Source organism: Erythrolamprus reginae, chromosome 3, assembly GCF_031021105.1.
Source record: "Erythrolamprus reginae isolate rEryReg1 chromosome 3, rEryReg1.hap1, whole genome shotgun sequence".
In the NCBI taxonomy this organism is placed as follows: Eukaryota; Metazoa; Chordata; class Lepidosauria; order Squamata; family Dipsadidae; genus Erythrolamprus; species Erythrolamprus reginae.
The window spans coordinates 143,784,948-143,807,277 of record NC_091952.1 but is presented as its reverse complement, the minus strand read 5'-3'; the positions used below and the strand labels follow the sequence as shown (position 1 = coordinate 143,807,277).

The 22,330-nt window shown below is 40.3% G+C and overlaps 1 protein-coding gene across 1 annotated transcript in view; it reads left to right on the top strand.

Moving 5' to 3' along the window:
* The window catches only part of ARAP3 (ArfGAP with RhoGAP domain, ankyrin repeat and PH domain 3), a 500,752-nt gene that overhangs the window by 35,504 nt on the left and 442,918 nt on the right, over positions 1-22,330 (top strand). The window contains exon 5 of the mRNA XM_070746896.1: positions 2,556-2,629. Within this exon, the coding sequence (XP_070602997.1) occupies positions 2,556-2,629 (74 nt within the window). The remainder of the gene's footprint in view (positions 1-2,555; positions 2,630-22,330) is intronic.

The window sequence follows — 22,330 nt, the reverse complement described above, 5'->3', positions numbered from 1 at the left end:
CCTCCAAGGATATCCCCTTTAAGGTGTTGCTAGTGCCCATCTGGATGACTTTCATCCTAATGTCAAGGTGGTTTACCTTCCACTGAATACCACTGCCCTTTTACATCCTATGGACCAAGGAGTCATTGCTACATTCAAGACCTACTACCTCCGAAAGACAATTTCTATGGCTTCAGGGGCAACTGAGAAAAACAAGGACTTGGCTCTGAAGGACTTTTGGAAATCATACAACATCCTTGATGCTGTGAAGAACATTGCTGATTCCTGGGGTGAGGTTAAGCAGACAAACATGAATGGTGTTTGGAAAAAACTGTGTCCCCAAGTTTGTGAATGATTTCCATGGGTTTACAGAGACAGTTGATAATGTTATCGAGAAAGTTGTTGCTCTGAGTAAGGAAATTAATTTGGAAGTGGAGGCTGATGATATCACAGAGCTACTGGCATCTCATGGAGAGGAGTTATCTGCTGAGGACCTTATCCAACTGGAGAAGTAGATGATAGAGGAAAAGGAAGACACACAAACCCCAGAGCCCAAGAGATTTACAAGGCAGGGCTTGACAGCAAGTTTTGCCCTGATAGAGGAAGGGTTGTCAAGGTTTGAGGCTGAGGATCTCAACATGGACAGGTACACTAAGGTTGCCAGAGCGGTCATGGATTGCCTGCGGTGTTACCAGGAGATCTTGGAGGAGAAGAAGATGGTCTCCTTCCAGACTAACCTGCAGCAGTATTTTAAGAATATGGAGAGGCCTGCAAGAGATCCTGCAAGAGATCCTGTACCCTCTACCTCAGCTGCCTCTTCAGATTTACCTGCCCCAGTATCTCCAGCACCTTCTGCAGGTTCTCCTCTCTTGACTCACCTGCCCCAATACCTCCAGCACCTTCTGCAGCTTCCTCCTCCCATTAAGAGTGTCCCTCCCTCCCTTGCAACGCCCCTTCCAGTGTGCAAGCCAACTACAGGAATTAAGTTATTTTTATTACTGTTTATTATTCCTGTTTCATTTCATTATTAAACGTATTTTATATGTGTTTTTGATAACTACTGTTTTAGGATAGGTGTCAGGATAGGATAAGTGCTTACAGTATGTTATTTATGTATGTTCCAACTTACACCGAAATTCGGTTTATGACGTGATCTGGGAACAGATCAACATCATAAGTCAGGGACCCCCTGTATTTAATTTTACATATCATTATAGCATCAAGATTATCCTTTTCTCAAATGTGGAAAAACCAAAATACACCAACAGAAGAAGGTGTAATCAAGAAAATTTTAGATTGCATAGAAATGGACCAGCTCACTAAAGTAAATAAGGAAAAGAAAACAGATAACTATATGATTTGGGATGAGTAATATAAATAAAGGATATATAGACTAGCAAAGGTGCACATTAGTTGCAAGTATGTAAGTAAGGAGTTTGCAAGAAAATGTACCACAAGAAAACAGTAATAACTTCTTGAATTTAAAGAACTAGTATAATATGGGAATCATTGTAGAAAAAAGGTACAGTGGAAATATGTGTATTATATGTAAAGATTATATTTTGTTTGATATAAATACCAAGGAGAGACAAACAAATTAGAAATGTATTTTAAAAAGTGGGATGATTGCCACAAACTGGAATGTAAATACTCTTTTAATGTAAACATTTAATAAATAATAATAAGAACAATAAAAGCAGCATATTAGCAGGTATAATTTTTATATAATAGAATATAAGTAATAATTAGGTGGAACGATTAGAGATTGAAATTACTATGATATTACTATATATGCTTAATAATACCATTGGCATTAAAATGGAACATTGAAATATTGAATAACTACCTAAAACAATCATGTATGTTAATACTAGGATTATATTATAATAATAATAATAATAATAATAATAATAATAATAATAATAATAATAACAACAATTTATTAGATTTGTATGCCACCCCTCTCCGAAGAATATAAGTCTGATTAATGTAACAACTATTATTATTATCATTGCTATTTGTATCAAAATCAATTATCCCCTGAAGCCACACTATTCATATATTGACATTGAGGTATTTAAAAATAAAAATCCAATAAAACTTTTTTTTAAAAAGAAGGAAAATAAGAATAATTAAAAAAATTGAAAGTCACAAAAATATACATCAAGGATATCATGTGTGCTGACTTTGATTAGATGCTGGATGGGGAACACTTCATTAATGCTCTGAGATTTTTCTGCCTGACCAACATCAGTTTGTAAATTGAAAGTGATTTTTAAAATATGTTGAATTATTTTCAAAATGTAATTGAACAAACTGTTTGAACTTTATATATTTAAAAATACATAATTTTTTTTAAAATACTGTTTTTTAAAAAAGGAATGAATGTGCCTTCAGGCCAATGGTTGGGTTTTTTTAAAAAAAAATTAAATGGAAATATAAAGATAATTTACACTACCAGTAAGAAAGTTCCATTAAATATCAATTTATGTACAAAGAAAAGGAGTCAGAGTTGAGAATCTGCTAAGAAAAATTGTTCATTGTTGTGTCTACTGAACTATTAATTACTATTCTAGAATTCAACAACTTCTGAATGCCAAGACTATGAAGATGTGCGAAAATATATAACAAACCAGAGCAAGGAACCAATGTAAGTGCTGTGCTTCTTTTCTGCCTATATATGTTTTGGAGGATTCCTTCCCTTTAAAATGCTATGTTAAATTGCAATGCAATTTTTTAGTATGCAATGCAAACTTTATAGATTATCCAGATGTCAAAATCCAAGTGTCACGTTCTGTAGTTCAGCATCAAGAAACTTCAGACAACACAGTTCAGTTTGAAGCATTTATCCTTGAAAGCTTGAAACCAGTCATGTAATGACCATAGTTCCCTCTAAGCTGAGCAGTGAACAATCGCTCACTTAAAAATCATCATCAATTCAGAGTTTTCCAAACCTGCCCAGAAGCCGAGAGGGAAAGAGTGAGAGGGAAGGAGAGAGAGGAAGAGAGAGAAACAGATAGAAAAAAGAGGAGAAGGAAAAGAAAAAGAAAAAGAATGGGAGTAAGGAAGAGAGAAAGAAAATCAAAATCTAGTTTGAAACTAGCTCAACTATTTAAGTGGCATTTTGATATTGATAGAGTTGCCCTATTATGAGCTCATTGTTATAGACACACAGTACAGTATTTTATTTTGAAATTCTCTGAGGCAAAACAGGGTGGGTTTTTTATTTGTTTGTTTGTTTATTTGTTTATCTATCTATCTATCTATCTATCTATCTATCTATCTATCTATCTATCTATCTATCTATCATTTCTGTGTCACCCAGTCCTGAAGGGACTGCCGCTCAGACGCTATACTTTTCCGCCCACCCCCCAAAAAAATTAGAGGGAACACTGGTAATGACCAGAGGTGGGCTCACTCCACTCACACGCAGGTGCGCATCTCCTCGTGCAATTCTGCTTTTGTGGATGCTCAGTAGCTATAATCAGCCCAAAACATAGCTGAGGAGCTGATCAGCTGTGCTTTGGGGAAAATAATAAAGATAAATATAAACCCTGGGGGTGCAGGGCTGGGAGGCCACCTATATAAACAGTAGCAAGAGGAAAAAACTTTTGGAAAACTGCAGAAAAAAATCCCCCCAAAAGATGGTGGCACTCATGGACCGGCACCAACCGAACCAGATCCATGACACCATCATGACATCATCAGTGGGTCACTATCAGTTTGGCAGAACCAGTCAGAACCAGAAAGAACCCACTCCTGGTAGTGACCAACAAGGCAAGAAGCAAAACAAAGTCAGTGCTAAATGCAGTTTATTCCTTCACCCTTAAGTATGTGCATTTATCCCACCCCCTGGCATCCCCACCCCCTGATGCCCACCCACAGTTAGTCCAGCAGAATCTTCACATGCACGTATGTCCCACCCCTGGCTTCCAGTTGCTGATGCTCAGTTGTTTCTGCCAGTCTCCGCTTTCCAGCTGATTGACAGCTACCTGTCTCCCAGCTGATTGCAGGTCTGGAAGTATTCCTGGCAGTGCCCAGCCCAATGGAGCAGTGGCCTGGCGTCCACCAGTGCTCATCTGTTCCACTTCTCAGCAGATAGCTCATGTGGCAATGGTGGATCCTCCCCTCCCCAAAGGGCAGCTCTTGGACTGCATCTTGTGGCTGGCTGTTTTGGGGCTGAAACCAAGTTTTTAGTCCATATTTCATCCATTTTTAAACCTATGAAAAAAGAACCAAATCAGTAAAGCAATTTTTAGGAGCACAGGTTTTGAGGATTCTAAATGACAAGAGGCTAGGTCTTATACCCATGATGGTGAACCTATGGCACGTGGAGCCATATGGGAGCGGACGTGAGACTTTTCTATGTTTCAGATCCAGTGCGCATGCATGTGCTGGCCAGCTGATTTTTGAACTTTGGAAAGGCTGTTTCCTCCTCCAAATGCTTCAGGGAAGCTTCCCTGATGCTCCGGAGGCAAAAAATCCCCCAAAGGACAAACTTCCTTTGTCGGAAAAACACACTTCCGATTTACCTGTCTGGGTATTTTTTTTTACCTAACAGCAGTGGTGGTGGGGTAGAACCGTACTGATATGAACCCAGTGATTTTTGGCAATTTCCCCCCCAATGTCTCTGTGTGGAACAAGCCCTCAGCTATGCTTCAGAGGAAATTTAAAGGTCTTCTGACATGGAGATGCTAGAAAAAAATCACCAAAAAATCAGTGAGTTCATATTGGTATGGCTCCCCAGACCACACAGGTATGAACCCACCACTGCCTTCCAGGCTTCAGAAAGGCCTGTGCGCATGCATGTGGGGCAGCCCGGGGGGGTACACATGTGTAGGGGGGAGGGAAGGGGTGTGGGCACATGCACGCATGCTAGCACAACCACACATACCCTTTTGGCATGCAAATCAAAAAAGGTTTACCATCACTATCCTATACCCATAACATCAAATCATATTCTTCTAGAAAAGAGATCAGTTAAATATTTTAGAAAATTATATCTGAACTTCTGATTTATAATTACCGCATATACTCAAGTATAAGCCGAGTTTTTCAGCACAAAAAATGTGCTGAAAAATCTGACCTTGGCTTATACTTGAGTCACTGATAGCGCTCGGGTGCTGCAATGGCCCGAGCGCTGGCAGGGACACTTCAGATATACGCAACTTCTCCAGGAGCGTATACAGGTGAAGAGATACCACTACAGAGCAGAGAGTGAGCGCTCCCTTCTCCACAGTGGACTCCGGACAGCCGCAGACTGTTTACTGGTTTTCTTTGAAATAAATATTCTAAAACATTTAATTTACTGATGCCTCAATTAATGTAATTTTATTGGTTTCCATTTTTATAAATTACCAGTAGCCACTGCATTTTCCACCCTAAGCTTATACTCCAGTCAATATGTTTTCCCAGTTTTGTGGCAAAAGTATGTTCCGTGGTTTATAATTGGGTCGACTTATACTCAAGTATATATGGTAACAATTAGATTTTGCACTGAAATTACAAAAGATGTACACAATAAACAGATGTGCCATATAATAACCGTAGGTGATCCTTGATTTAGGATTACAATTGAACTAAAAATTTATGTTGCTAAGTGAGAAATCTGTTAAGTGAAACTTGTCCCATTTTATGACCTTCCTTGACATGTTTGTTAAGTGAATCACTGCAGTTGTTAAATTAGGTACATGGTTATTTATTAAGTGAATCTGACTTCACCATTGACTTAGGAGAGTCCTCAGGTTCCCAGAGACCTGTCTTACTGCCATCAGCTTCGGACAGTGAGGATTCCTTGCCAAGGTTAGACCCTGGGGAAGAAGAAAAAGGATCTGATAGAGAGATGGCTGCAGCCAGCCCATTAGTTAATGACCCCATTAGTGGTTTATCGGACGAGCAGGAGGATGATCAGTGGATAGATGCCAAAATGCACAGGCTGATGGCTAGAAGGGACCAACTGCATAGGTATCATCGGAGATAAGGGAGAACACCTGTGGCTGAGGCAATTAGGTTAATGGAGTTGCTGATAAATTATCAGCATTGCAGAAAGCGCATGTGGGAGATTATCCATTTGGAGAAGGAGACGTCATGTTTGCATTTTGTTCCTGGCTTTTCACATACCCTTGGGGATATTTCACAGCTAAGTAAAAACTTGTGGACTGACTAGAATAGGTGTGGCTGTGACCTTCCACAGCTGCTCTTATCTGCTTTGCTTGTTTTTGTTCTCGAAACTTTCAAGGACTGTTATCTGTAATTTGCTCAGTTTAAAGTGTGTGCGCACAGCTTCATTTTGGATAAACGGCTATTCTGTTTACTTTACAACAGCGTGTGTGTTTGAATTTACATTTCCGACTTAATTGGGGCTCGTAACATGAAGCCCGACATAACAGGTATATTACAGGAACATCACAGCTCCTTTTTTGCCTCTAATCTCCCTTAATTTTCAAATTCAGCAAAAACATGTGACACATACAGAATATAGTTTTTTGTTTGTTTGTTTGTTTATTTATTTATTTTGTCCAATACACAATGAGGGATTTAGTGGGTATACACATAGTAAAATACATAATGAAGGTTATAGAGGATATACTCATAGTAAAATATATCTAAGAAATAATAGAAGAAAAGATATAGGAATAAAACATATCAATGGAAAAATAGAAGAAGAGATATAGGAATAGAAGAAAGGTATAGGAGATATAGGAGAGCAATAGGACAGGGGACGGAAGGCACTCTTGTGCACTTGTACTCGCCCCTTACTGACCTCTTAGGAATCTGGATAGGTCAACCATGGATAATCTAAAGGTAAAGTGTTGGTGGTTTGGGGATGACACTATGGAGTCCGGTAATGAGTTCCACGCTTCGACAACTCGGTTACTGAAGTCATATTTTTTACATTCAAGTTTGGAGTTTAATATTAAGTTTAAATCTGTTGTGTGCTCTTGTGCTGTTTTGGTTGAAGCTGAAGTAGTCGCCGACAGGCAGGACGTTGCAGCATATGATCTTTTTTTTCCCCATTTATATATATATATACAATACATAAATCAATGCCACTACATTTAAAAGAAAAACCAAAACCAAAAGAAACATAGAACAAAGAAAAACAAACAGTATTTGGATGAATTTGCAGCGTATCCTATAGAAAAAACAGTTCCAACTATGGTAACATTCTATTGTAGCTCTATTAAATTATTTGCATACAACAGTTTTGGAAAAGAATACACATCTTAAATTATACAAAACATATCTTAATATTAACAATAGATTCTAATACCAAGCAATAGCTTTTTTTCTGATCTTATTTTAACCATGTTTTTTTTCTTTTTTCTGTAACCATCAATAGAACCTCTCCCAACATTTATAAAAGTCTGATTCTTCCTTATTTTTGATTTCTAACATTAACTTACCATTTATACTCGAGTATAAGCCGAGTTTTTCAGCCCCCAAAATGGGCTGAAAAACCCGACCTTGGCTTATACTTGGGTCACCACAAGAGGGCGCTGAATCACCACAAGAGGGCGCCCTGCCAGCAAGCTAAAGGGGGGGGGGGGGGCGGGGATGGCATGAACTCTCTCCGGGCTTTAGAAGCCTCCAGCAGGAGAGAGAAGCAGATTTGTTACAGAGATCCACTTGGTACGGCAGCAGGGGAAGGAGGAGGACAGCTCTTTCCTTTCCTCCTCCTCCCCCGCGGCTGTGGGCTATTCTGACTCTCCTCCTCCTCCTTTCCCTGCTGCCATACCAACTGGATCTCTTTAGCAAATCTGCTTCCCTGCAGAACACATGGGGCAATAAAGGGAGACGAGGAGGAGGGAGGATCAGGGGTGGGAGATCCAGCCAACGAGCCAGCCAGCAAGCAAAAGGCGGGGGGGGGGGGGGACACGGCATTAACTCTCTCCAAGCTTCTAAAAACTCAAGTTTAAAGACCCATGGGTTAGGGTTAAAAATGCAAGAGTCTTCAAACCTGGAAAGATTAAGGCTTGTGGACTTCAACTCCTACTCCTGAAGTAGCATGGCTGGTGCAGGAATTCTGGTTGTTGAAGTCCACTAGTCTTAAAATTGTCAAGTTTAAAGAGCCCTGGGTTAGGGTTAGAAATGCAAGAGTTTTCAAACCTGAAAAGATTAAGGCTTGTGGACTTCAACTCCTACTCCTGAAGTAGCATGGCTGGGGCAGGAATTCTGGGAGTTGAAGTCCACTAATCTTAAAACTGTCAAGTTTAAAGACCCATGGGTTAGGGTTAGAAATGCAAGTCTTCAAACCTGGAAAGATTAAGGCTTGTGGACTTCAACTCCCACTCCTGAGGTAGCATGGCTGGTGCAGGAATTCTGGGAGTTGAAGTCCACTAGTCTTAAAACTGTCAAGTTTAAAGAGCCCTGGGTTAGGTTTAGAAATAGGTTTTAGCTTGGTTGCTAAGTGAACTACTTTTTTTACTTTTTAATTTATTGTTATTACCAGATTGCTTTTGTTTACCCTCTTTTAAATTTACAGAGCTAGTTTACTGGTTTTATTTAAAATAAATATTCTAAAACATTTAATCTACTGATATCTCAATTAATGTAATTTTATTGGTTTCCATTTTTATAAGTTACTAGTAGCCACTGCATTTTCTAACCTTGGCTTATACTCGGGTCAATAAGTTTTTCCCAGTTTTTGTGGCAAAAACTGGTGCCTCGGCTTATTCTCGGGTCGGCTTATACTCGAATATATACGGTATCCATTTTTGCATAGAGTATGACTTTTTTATTATCTCTTCCTCCTGGGGAATTGCTTCATTCTTCCAATAGTGGGCATAAATTAACTTGGCCGCTGTAGTTATGTGGATAATCAAATATAATAGGTGTTTTTCTAATTTTTGCTGGAATATTCCTAGCAAAAAGCTTTCTGGTTTTTTTTCTATGCCTAAAATTTCTTCTAGCCAATTTGTAATTGTATTCCAGAAACGTTTTGCTTTGTCACACTTCCACCAAAGATGGTAATAAGAGCCAATTTCACTTTTACATTTCCAACATATTGATAGGCATTATTTGTCAATTCTGGCTAATTGTACAGGTGTTATATGCCATCTATAGTACATTTTATTTATTTAAATATATATTATTATTATTATTTATTATTTTATTTATTTATTTAATTATTTTATCTAGTTTTGTAAAGTTCGGGTGGGTATAAGCTTCCAAGGGTGAGAACCAGTTCGGGACACCTCTATATTCTTCACTTTTAATTTTTTGCCAAACACTTAATGGAGAATTTCTAATATAATGGTTTGTGAAATATTTATTCGTTTTGCATTTTCTTTGCCAACCGGAGTGGAGATCATGGCCCTCTAAAGTTAATAGTCTAGTGTTGTCTAGTTGGATCCAATCTTTGATCCACATTAAAATGGATGCATTATAGTATTGTTTCCAGGCTGGTAAACTAAGGCCGCCCTCTTCTTTTGGCATTTGTAAGTATTTAAGGCGAATTCTTGGTTTTTTGTGTTGCCAAATAAATTTGCCAACAAGTTTATTTAAATTGGTAAAGTAATCTTGTTTAAGCTTTATGGGGATGGTCTGAAATAAAAACAAAATCTTTGGTAGTACATTCATTTTAATTGTAGCTATTCTACCCATGAAAGAAAGTTGAAGTTTTTCCCATTTGTCTAGATCCTTTTTAATTTTCTCAGTCAATTTCTCATAGTTATCAGTTTTAAGAGTTGCGCATTTTGCAGACAGAGTGATCCCTAGATATTTTATCTTTTTCGTTATTTGAATATTTAACTTTTCTACTAAATCATTTTTTTATCATTTCTCATATTTTTAACTAACATTTTAGTTTTTTGCTTGTTTATTTTTAGTCCCGCTAGTGTTTCTATTAATATCGGACCTGATTGTAGTGGGTCTTCCAAAATGAAAACAAGGTCATGTGCGAATGCCTGTAGCTTGTATATCTCTTTTTAAATTTTTAATCCTTTTATTTGTTCATTCCTTCTAATTATTCTATTAAGCACCTCTAGCATTAATATGAATAATAGAGGTGAAAGCGGGCATCCCTGTCTTCCCACCAGATTAGTACAAATTGATAAACATAAAATTAATATTGATTATTATTATATAAATATTATTATTATATTAGATATTATTAATTGTATTTTAGCTCTAAATTCATTAACTGATTGCAATTACACTATATAATATATACAACAATTAATAGGGCAATTTATCACAAAAAAGAAAAAGATAGATATATTCAAATAGATATAATATGGAAACACCAAATGGAATGAGAGGGAACAGAAGCAATAATGGAAACAATGGAAAGGACAATCGGAAAAGTCTCTAAAGATAATCAAACAGGAATTGTTTGATTATATGATAATATAATATGATAATATATGATAATATGGAAGAAAGATATGTGTATATCTAAAAAAAAGTGTTATGCAGTTCAGAGGAAGATTCTATACAGTTCTCTACAATTCTTCTTTCTTTCTTTCTTTTTGCTTGAGTTTTTGCTGGAGTTTAAACTAAAGTTATTTTACAGCTCCAAGGTCATTGATGTAGCGAATGAACAGTGTTGGTCCCAGTACACTACCTTGGGGAACACCGCTTTTAACTGGGCGGGGGTGGATATGGTGCTTCTTATTTTGACCACTTGTTATCTGTTTGACAGGAATGCTGAAATCCAGCTGTGGAGAGATCCTGAGATGCCATAGGTTTTGAGTTTTAGGAGTAGTTTGTCGTGGACCACTGAATCAAAGGCTTTGCAGAAGTCGATATAAATTGCACCTATAGATTTCCCTTGATCTATTTTATTTTATTTATTGTTAGAGTTGAAAGGGACCTTGCAGGTCATCAAGTCCAACCCTATGCCTGAGCAGGCATCTTAAAGCACCCCAGCCAAGTGGCAATCCAATCTCCTCTTAAAAGTGTCCAGAGTTGAGGAGTTCACAACCTCCGCAACTCTATATGAGTTGTCCATATATTTTTGCAGTGGAGGAGCTGCAGGTTGCAGGATAGTTTTTTTCTGAATCCAAATTGTTTGTTAGAGAGCAAATTATTAGTTTCTAGATGGAGAGTAATTGATTTGTTTATAATTGATTCCATGACTTTGCATGGGACGCAGCATAGTGATATTAGTCTGTAGTTATCGACAAGAGAGGGGTCTCCTTTTTTGAAGATGGGGATGACCATTGCTTTCGACCATAGCTTAGGAAGTGTGCTGGTTCTGAAGGATTTTTCGAAAATTATGCTTAGTGGTTCAGCTATGGCAGAAGAGAGCTTTTTTAGGAAGTAAGCACATAGACCATCTGGTCCGACTGATAAAGGTTTAAGGTCACGTAATGCCTTTTCAACTTGGTCTTCAGTGAAGTCTACTTGGTCGTTGAGGGAGTTTGAGGTGCAATTGATGAAATTGGGGGATGAGCCATTGCTGTTAACAAAAACAGAGCCAAAGAAAGAGTTGAGGAGGTTAGCTTTGGATGAATCACCGTGGTATTCTTTAGATCTAGAGTCTTTGAGTTTATTGTTGACAAAGTTGTAGAAGGCTCTATTAGATTTGGTGTGTAGGAGGTTTTCCTCTTGTTTGCTATAGTAGTTAAGGCATTCTGTTTTTATTTGATTGCAAATGCTTTTATATTGGCTTTTGAAGTTGAAAACTTGTTCTTTTTTGTTTTTCCTCCAGAGATATTTTTTTCTTGTTTGTAATTTTCTTATTGAGATGGGGAAGTTATAGTTTGTCGGCTATGAATAAATTAACTGCCTTGGAAATGGCCCTGGGGTGGGCCGAGAGGCAAAAAAGGAGCTGTGATGTTCCTTCAATATACCAGGGTGATTCGACACAAAAAACATGTAACCCTTCCCTGGTATAGAGCTGAAGGGATTGGATACTGTAGCCTAGAGGTTAATTCTCTGCCTCACAAGGCCAAGGTTGCAAGTTCAACCTATATCAACCTAGATAGATGGCTAGATAAATAGATGGATGGATGGATGGATGGATGGATGGATGGATAGATAGATAGATAGATAGATAGATAGATAGATAATTTTATTATCTTAAAAACCAAACAGAACATCCTAAAATTCTATTTTCATTCATCAATCATAACTCCATCACTTCAACAACTAAGCTAAAAAGAAGAATAATAAAATTTTATATTTAAAATAATATAAATATTAAACTACTTTAAATTTGTGTTACATAATTGTCTGATGCTGCTACTATTTCTCTTTTCATCATCCAGGTTTCTACCATCCAATTTCTCATTCTTGTACATTACTTTCAAAATAATTATCTATTTTAACTATTTTTATTTTCAATCCATCCTTAAAATTTCCTCCAAATTATTCTGGATCTTCTTTATCTTTAATTTTCAATGTAAGTCTGTTCATTTCAGCACAGTCCATAATCTTCCTTAACACCTCTCTTTCTGTTAGTATTCTATTCAGCTTCCAATTTTGTGCATATATAATTTTAGCAGCAGTCACTCTATGAACAATTAAGTATATTTTTCTTTATTACACTTTTCTAGTAAAATACCTAACAAAAATATTTCAGGTTTTAACTCAATAGTCTTTTTTCAATATTTTCTCAATCCATATTTGAATTTCCGTCCAATATTTTTTGGCTTCCATGCAAGTCCATATGATAAAAAAAGCCAGGTACTGTTGTGAATGATCCTTGTCAGCATCAGGAAATGTTTGATTCTGAAGACGAAGAGCCAAGGGCCTTAGTTTATCCTCAGTTAGGGAGGTTATTAGATGGTAGGGGAGACACAAGTGAAGTGGACAGTGATTTAGAAGGGCCTCAAGGGGCTGAAGTTACTATGGAAAGTAATTCCCTCTCAGATAATGATGAGTTATCACACAGCGAGTGATTAGATCCAAAATATAGAAGAATAAGCAAAAGAAGAGAAGATGTTTAAGGTAAGAGGTATTAATCTGCAATTTAGTAGCTCTGTGCATTGATACATCACTTCCAGGAGAAACTGGAAAAGAAGACTGTGTTCTGACAACTGATTGACAAAGTATGACATGTGTTTCATTAGCTCCTTGAAAAGAAAGCCTTAGATAATCATGAGAGACTGTTCGAGTGAGACAGAAGCAGTTTGCAGAATACTGTTTTGTGTCGGTAAGAATGTTTGCTTAAGTAGAGATTTATAGCCATTATCTCCCAGTTATTCAGAATGGAATGTTAATTGCATCATAAAGCATTTAACTCTCTGCCCATAGAGAAATTCCAATCCTGCTACTTGTTTGTTACCAGAATATATTCAGTGTGTATTTGAACTGTCAAAGAGAAAATAAAGAGTTTACTTGTTTGAAGATTGAGTCTTTGGAGGATTTGTGGGATCGGTGGTCGTGCCCAGAACAGGTACATGATTATATTTCCAATATTTCATCAATTTATTTTTAAACAGTTTTGCTAGCCTCTCTGGTGACATATGCCATCTATAAAACATCTTATACATATTTTCTTTAAATGCTATTGGTATTGTCATTTTATCATTCCTTTTCCATAATTGCTGCCACATATTAATATTTATTGTACAGCCTATATGCCTCATGCACTTTATCTAGTCTCTTTCACTTGTTCAAATTCAAATTCAATGGACAACAAATAATTATAAAATTTCTTTATCAAATTTTCATCTGATCCAAACAAAATTTCATCTAATTTTCTTTTTTCAAAATTAGATTCTTCTGCTTTAATATCTTTTTCATATCTTGCTTGTAATTGTATATTCCTATGCCAATCTATTTTTATACCTTGCTTTTGTAATTATGTTGCTGGTTTTAATTTATTTTTCTGTGATATCATATTTCTATATATTGGAATATTATTCCAATATAACACTGACACACTTGGGTGTGTCAAAGATTTTCTTGTTGAGAATAATGTTTGGTTTTTATCTTTTCCCAAGTTGCAAATAACGAGTTCCTTATACTCTGTCTCTGAAAGTAGCTATGTATTTTATATCCTCCATACCAAACAAATGTGTTCCAACCTATTTGTAAATCATGTCCTTCTAATATCATGTCTTTTATTCCTAAACTTGATCTATTCCTTAATCCATGTCATTGCTCTAGCTTGATAATACAGCTCTCAATTTGGAAGTCCAAAACTACCTCTTATTCTTGCATCTTGTAGCATTTTAAAGTTAATCCCCTTGCCAAATAAATTTAATCATTATTTTATTAATGTTATTTTTAAAAGTATCGATTTTAATAGGTATCATTGAAAATAGGAAAAGTAAAAATGGTAATATGTTAATTTTGATTAATGCAATTCTGCCCTTTAATGATAGTTGTTAAGTTTTCAATTTCTCCAATCTATCTTGATCTTTTTTTTAGTTTTATATAATTCCTTATGTGTTGAACATCTGCTGACATTTGGATCCCCAAATATCTTATTATTTTTACAGTCTGTATATTCAAAAGTGCTGTTAATTCCATTTTTTGGCTTTCTGTCATATTCTTTACAATCATTTTTTCTTATCTTTATTAATTTTAAGTCCAGCAATCTCTCCATAATTTTCTATTTGGTATAAAAGTTTCAGTCCTGATATAGGTGGATCCTCAGGTTATCTGTTCCTTCTTTTGGTATCAAAGATATATAAACTTCAGTCCAAATATTTCATTAAATTCATTAAGTAACTCCAGCATTACTAATCCAAGTACTTCTTCAAAAGTTTTATAAACTTCTGCTGGCAATTCATCTGGTCCCGGTGCTTTTCCATTTTTCTGTTTCTTAATAGCTTCCGGCAATCCATCATTGTGATTCTCCAATCAAGGGCTTCCCTCTATATTTCTGGAATTTTAGATAAATTTGTCTTTTTCAAATACTGACATATTTTCTTTAATCTATTTTCTCTTGTTTATATACCGTATATACTCGAGTATAAGCCGACCCGAGTATAAGCCGAGGTTAGAAAATGCAGTGGCTACTAGTATCTTATAAAAATGGAAACCAATAAAATTACATTAATTGAGATATCAGTAGATTAAATGTTTTAGAATATTTATTTTAAATAAAACCAGTAAACTAGCTCTGTAAATTTAAAAGAGGGTAAACAAAAGCAATCTGGTAATAACAATAAATTAAAAAGTAAAAAAAGTAGTTCACTTAGCAACCAAGCTAAAACCTATTTCTAAACCTAACCCAGGGCTCTTTAAACTTGACAGTTTTAAGATTAGTGGACTTCAACTCCCAGAATTCCTGCACCAGCCATGCTACCTCAGGAGTGGGAGTTGAAGTCCACAAGCCTTAATCTTTCCAGGTTTGAAGACTCTTGCATTTCTAACCCTAACCCATGGATCTTTAAACTTGACAGTTTTAAGACTAGTGGACTTTAACTCCTGCCCCAGCCATGCTACTTCAGGAGTAGGAGTTGAAGTCCACAAGCCTTAATCTTTTCAGGTTTGAAGACTCTTGCATTTTTAACCCTAACCCAGGGATCTTTAAACTTGACAAGTGTTCAGAAGCCTGGAGAGAGTTCATGCCGTTCCCCCCCCCCCCTTTAGCTTGCTGGCTGGTTCGCTGGCTGGATCTCCCTCCCACCCTGATCCTCCCTCCTCCTCCGTCTCCCTTTATTGGCCCATGTGTTGTTCGGGGAAGCAGATTTGCTAAAGAGATCCACTTGGGACGGCAGCAGGGAAAGGAGGAGGAGAGCCAGAATAGCCCACAGCCGTGGGGGAGGAGGAGGAAAGAGGCTATCCTCCTCCTCCTTCTCCTCCTTTCCCTGCTACCGCGCCAAGTGGATATCTTTAGCAAATCTGCTTCTCTCTCTGGCTGGGGGCTTCTAAAGCCTGAAGAGAGTTCATGCTGTCCCCCCCTCCCTTAGCTTGCTGGCTGGCTCGCTGGCTGGATCTCCCTCCCACCCCGATCCTCCCTCCTCCTCCGTCTCCCTTTATTGCCCCATGTGTTGTTCGAGGAAGCAGATTTGCTAAAGAGATCCACTTGGGACGGCAGCAGGGAAAGGAGGAGGAGGAGGACAGCCAGAGTAGACTGCAGCTGCAAAGGAAATGGAGGAAGAGGAAAGAAAGAAGAAGCCTTGCCTCTTTCCTTTCCTCCTCCTTTTCCTCCACGACTGCAACTGACAGGAGAAAACAAAAGAAGAGAAGGGGAAGCAGCCGACAGCATATTTATTTACCAGTATTTAAATATTTTAAAAAGAAAGCAAGCAAGTGAGGAAGTGAGAGAGACGAGCTGCAGGGCAGGAGAGTGAGAGAGAGAGAAACGAGCCTTCTCCAGTGGTTGTTGGAAGCTCCGGCGGGAATAGCAGTAGCCTGGCCAAGCAGAGCTGCCCTGCTGCAGCACGCACGTGAATTCGTGACCAACTCCTCTTCCTTTGGGCGGGCGGAGAAAGCTCATTTCTCTCACGCACGCGCTCTCCTGCCCGCTACAAGGACACTGCAGCTCGTCTCTCTCGCTTGCTCACTTGCTCTCCTGCCGTCTACAAGGACAGGGAGGCGCAGCGTCAGGATTGTCTCCCTGCGGTGTCCTTGTAACAGGCAGGAGAGCGAGAGAGAGAGAAATGAGCCTTCTGTGGCGGGCATTGGGAGCTCTGGCGGGAGGAGCAGTAAGCTGGCCGGGCAGAGCTGCCCCGCTGCAGGATTCACGTGAATTCGGGACCAACTCCTCTTCCTTCGTGCAACTGGAGAAGGCTCGTTTCTCTCTCATGCGTGCTCTCTGTCTCCTGCCCTCTACAAGGACACCACAGGGAGAAAGTCCTGATGCTGTGCCTCCCTGTCCTTGTAGCGGGCAGGAGAGCGCGCGTGTGAGAGAGAAGCAAGCCTTCTCCCCCCGCCCGAAGGAAGACAAGTTGGTCCCGAATTCACGTGCGCGCTGCAGCAGGGCAGCTCTGCCCAGCCAGCCTACTTCTCCTCCCACTGGAGCTCCCAATACCCACCAGAGAAGGCTCATTTCTCTCTCTCTCTCTCGCTTTCCTGCCTGTTACAAGGACACCACGGCTCATCTCTCTCGCTTGCTCACTTGCTCTCCTGCCATGTTGGTAGCTCCAGGGGGAGGAGCAGTAGCTGGGCGAGGCATAGCTGCCCTGCTGCAATGCACACGAGGATTCAGGACCAACTCCTCTTCCTTCTTCCTGGTGGCATCTCTGCAAGGACGGTCTCAAGCGTCCCCCTCCTCAAGCATCCCCCCTCCCGAAGACAACCCTTTCTCTCTACCCTGTCCCCACCCGCATTTCTGTCAACATCTCACCCGGCTCCAATTCTTCAGGCGGCTCCGTTTTTGAAGCAGCGGTGGATTCCTGCTTCTGTCTTCTCACCGCCCCCCCACCGCACCAGCTTCCCATCGGCTTCCCCCCCTCTCTTTTCTGAACTGAATTTGCCTTAAAGGCGCTTCCTCAGCGCCAGCATCATTCCTCCGCACCACCCTTCTCTCCTAATTAAAAGTTGGAGCCACGGAGGGCGGAAAAGCATGACCTCTGCAGCCCAGTCCCTGTGTCCAGCTGTCAGAGATGGCACTACATATTTACACAGACAGCAATGCCCTCCCAAAGGTGCCGCCGAAGCCGGGAAGAGGCGGCACCTGCCATAGCTCCCTCACCCGCCCAAGCCACCAATGCCTGCGGGGCTCCAGCGGGGCGCCCTCTTGTGGTGACTCCTCAGTGACCCGAGTATAAGCCGAGGTCAGGTTTTTCAGCCCATTTTTTGGTCTGAAAAACTCGGCTTATACTCGAGTATATATGGTAAATCTTTATATCTCCATACTATTTCCCTCTTTTTCTTATTATTGCAATTCTCACTCCTTATTTTCTAATTGTTTTATCCATTTTTTTCTCTTTATCTTTCCTCATCATATAAGCCAGCCGTCCCCAAATTACGGCCCATGGGTTGCATGCAGCCTGCTGAGGCCATTTATCCGGCCCGTGGGTGAGTGCGTCCACATCCTGTGCTCCTGGCCAGTGTTCCTTCTAAGGTGTGTGGCTGCACGGCCGCACATGCAAAACAATCCCCCATGCAGCCTTTTCCAAGGCTGCGCAAAGGAGCTGGGCATTTGAGTTGGGGTTGGGGAGCGACAAAGAAAGTGTGGAGGCCGGCAAAGGTTTTTCTTGCTTTGAATGTTGTGCTCCCCACCCCCTGCCAGCCCGCCGGGGGGGGGGGGAGGCCACAACCAGGAGGCTCAGCACCGGCCCATCCATGGCGGGTGGGGGTGACCACGGTTCCCTTTCCTTCTCCCACCACCTGTGTCTACTGCCGATGCCTCCTGCCAAGCCGGCGGCCATCGCCGCAGGTTCCTCAAGTGGGAGCTGCCACTTCTGTCGCCACCTCTGCCTCCACTCAGGGAGCCACCATGGTCAACGTGCCTTTTCCTCTCGCTCAGCTCAACCACGGTGGCTCCCTGAATGGAGGCAGAAGTGGCGGCAAGCATCATCACCAAGCCTCTAAAATAAGCTTTAGACCAGTGAGGGCGAATCTATGGCACAGATGCCACTGCTGGCACATGAGCCGTTGCCCTAGCTCAGCTCCAATGTGCATGTGTATGTTGCTCAGATTATTTTTGGCTCATGCAGAGGCTCTGGGAGGGTGTTTTTGGCTTCCATAGAGCCTTCAGGGGGATGGGGGAGGGCGTTTTTACCCTCCCCCGGCTCCAGGGGTGCCTTTTGAGCCTAGGGAGGGTGAAACACACGCCTACTGGGGCCATCAGAAGTTGGGAAACAGGCCCTTTCTGGCCTCCAAAGGGCCTCTATGTTCACCCTCCCCAGACATTAAATTATGGGTGTGGGCATTCACAGATGCGCGAAAGTGCATGCGCTCATTCTTTTGACACCCAAGGAAAAAAAGGTTCACCATCACTGCTTTAGATGTATCCCAAAGTATATCTTCCTTTTTGTTTTCTTGGAAAAAGAAAGTCATTTCTTTTTTATATATAACTAATTCAAAATCTTTGTCTTGTAGTATTTCTTGTTTCAAAATCCATCTTGGCATTTTACTTTTGCCTTTTCATTTAATAGCTATAGGATTGTGATCCATCCAAACATTAGTTTCAATATCAACTTTTTGTACACAATTTATCAATTCCAAAGTTGTCCTTACCATATCAATTCCTGACCAAAATCTATGTCTACAAGAGTAGAATGTAAATTGTTTCTCTTTTACAGTACATGTTTCTTTCTCCAAATATCAACCAAGATCCATTCATTTGCCATATTTAAGAATGATTTAGGTAAAATTTTCCCTTTGCCTTTATTTTCCTTGTTAGTCTTATAGTCCAAATCGGTTTTAACTATAGTATTAAAATCTCCTAATAAGCAAATATTATCATAATCTTACTCATTAATTTTCTTGTGCAGTTTTGTATAAAATACGTATTGATTATTGTTTGGAGCACATATTGCAGTCAACAATAACTTTTGGTTATTCATTATTATTTCTATCATTAATATTCTACCTTCATCATTATACAATGGGGGAAAAATATTTAATCAGACACCAATTGTGCAAGTTCTCCCACTTAAACAGATGAGAGAGGCCTGTAATTAACATCATAGGTCCGTGATGGCGAACCTATGGCACGCGTGCCACTGGTGGCATGCAGAGCTATGTTGCCGGGCACACCAGGCAGCGACCATAGAACTTCTGGGTTCCTGGTGAGCATGCTCAGTGACCAGAATGCACTGTAGCAGGCTTGCTAAGTAAATCCTCGCTGTTTGCTTCCTCTCTTCGCTGGCTTAATTGTAAGTGAGCTAGTGAAGGTGGATGTGAGGCGTGAGGGGTGCAGTGGGAGAAACCCTGGTTGGTCCTCACCTCCGCTGCTTCAGTCCTTTGCTGCCCCATCTGCACATTCTGCCCCGATGCTGTCCAGTCCTCCGCTGAGAAAATAGAAAACAGAAAAGGGAGCTAGACATAAAAAAGGAAGAAAGAAAAGGAGGAAAGGAGGGGGGAAAGAAGATGAAAGAGAAGGAAAGGAAGGAAAGGAAAGGAAAAGAAAGAAGGAGCCTGAGCCAAGTGTGGGGTCGCCTTCTAGCCATGAAGCCCCCGTGCCAGACCCACAAAGCTGCTGACTGGGCTGGCAGCCACAGATGCCAACAGGGGAGTCCCAGCACTGGATGACCAGCTGCAGGAGTTAGAGAGGTAGGCAGGCCCTAACCCCTTCCCCCACAGTGCTATTCCATCACTGTTCCCTTTAAGCTGTGCCGGCTGCGCAGGCAAGAAAAAACTTCCATGCAGCACTTCCCAAGTGCCACACAGGTGTGAGTATGAGAGAAGGGAGGGAGGGAGGAAAGGAGGAGGAGAGCGTGCATTTGTGTATGCACACATGCCTGCTTGAGTGGTGGTAGGAGATTTAAAAAACTTTATTGTGAAGCTTTTAATCTAGCAGGGAGCTTTCCTCTGTGCCTCTGGACGCCCTGCAAACATTCAAAGCAGTCAAAGCTGACATTTCCCTGCTCCTTAAACTTAGCAGACCATCCCAATTTCTTTCCAAGGTTGCAGGGTGTTGGCCTGAAAGAGTTGGAATGGCTTCTTTGACCTTCTATTTGACCTTCCTTTGGCATTCCTCACCTTTACAGATGAGAGAGAGGTTTTATGCAAACTTCTGTTTGGAAATCTCCATCCTGTTCCTTTAATTGACTTCACAGTCATTGAGAAGGTTAGGAGGAGGGTTGAAGCTCCGATATTCTTGGGTGGTCATTGTTCTCTTTTTCATGCGTAATGGAAGTGTTTGCAGCAGTGAATCGTCTTTAGGCTTGGCAAATGCACACTGTATTAAAAACTGAGCTCAAAACTCACAAGTTGATCGAATTGCCAACAATATTATTTTGGTTTACTTGACTTAGGTGTCTGATTTCTGTTTCTTAAAAGGGTAATCCTTAAGCATTTGCAACAAGTTAACTTTGTTGTTAACTCCATGTAGGGGGGAATTTCCTGGCAGGAGCAGGCTACCAATCCCGGCCCTACTAGAACAGGCCAGGAGTGGACATTCCCATGCCAGGAGCACGCACGCTGCAAGATTTGGCTTCTGCGCATAGGCAGAAGATGAATCTTGCACGAAAACGCACACGTGATTTCCAGGGAATTTTGCTTCCGTGCATGTGTGGAAGCAAAAAGACCCAGAAAATGGACAGGGAATCCAGTATGTAATCACCTTGGTGTCCTTAGCAACCTGCCGGTATACGTGCCATCAAAGCTCCGCCCCTGGAATCTCTTTGTGGGAGGGATTCCCCAGCTCCTTCAAAGGGAGGTCTTTTCATGTAAAAATATTTTCTTTTATTTTTACGTGAAAAGACCTCCCTTTGCTTGCGGTGCCGCTGCAGCGTCCTTTTTCGTAAAAATAAAAATAAATAAAAATAAAAAATCTGTTAAAATAAAAAACAATGGGATTCCGGGGGCGGAGCTTTGGTGCCACGGATCGTTCGGGTTCGGGTTCGGCCGAACTTTGCCGAACCCGAACACTGTTGGGTTTGCCCATTAATACTCATAACTCACCTTGCTAGACAGCTGTTATCATGTCTAAAAGCAGGATACTCTTCTCATTTTTTGTCTGGAGTACCATTTAATCCAGAGCCTGACTTCTGGAAATAAAAGGTTGATAAAGGTGCAAAGACAAGGAGTACAAGGGGCAAAAAACCCTTCCATGTTGGGATTAGTTCTGGACCAAATCTTACTTGTGGGACAGAAACCAGCTCTCAGCCCTTTTGTATATCCTTCAAAAGCATGTTTCAATGCCAAGAGACAGGGAAGAGCTGCAGGTGTCCTGGTTGATCCCAAGAGGGTCTGGAAGTAAATGTGTATTTCCCCAGACAAAACATCCTACAGCCCTCTCCATCCCCTCTTCTGTGACATTGCTTTCTTCCACTTGCTGGTGGTTGGCAAATTCAAAAAAAATGAGCCAAGGTTAGACAAATTATCAGAAGGCATACAACAGCAAAAGTCACATTAATAAAAAGCATGCAAAATATAAAGTTTTACAAGTTAGTTGTGTTAAATATTCAAGAAGAAGGTTCCAATGTTCAGAATCTGCATGGAGCCTTATAAGCCATCCTGATTGGTTGCTTCATTTGTCGGGAGACTTGTTACCATGTCAGATAGAGTTGTTACTTTGTGAACCCTATAAATACAAAGCTGCGGCACTTTCTTTAGAGCGATTTGTGTTAACCCTGTCAGCTCTAGCCGAATAAACATCTGCTAATTCTACCATTTAACTCTCCGAGTATTTTTCATTGGCGACGAAGGTGGTTGAACCTCCATTCAACCTATCCACCATGGAGACTCCGACTACCACCTTTGCGGCAAAATCTCCTGCCTTGTTCGACCCAGAACATATGACTTGGAAAGCCTATATGGCCAAATTCGAAATTTTCTTAGAAGCAGCAGGGATGAAAGATGCCGACGATGGCCGAAAAAGAGCAATATT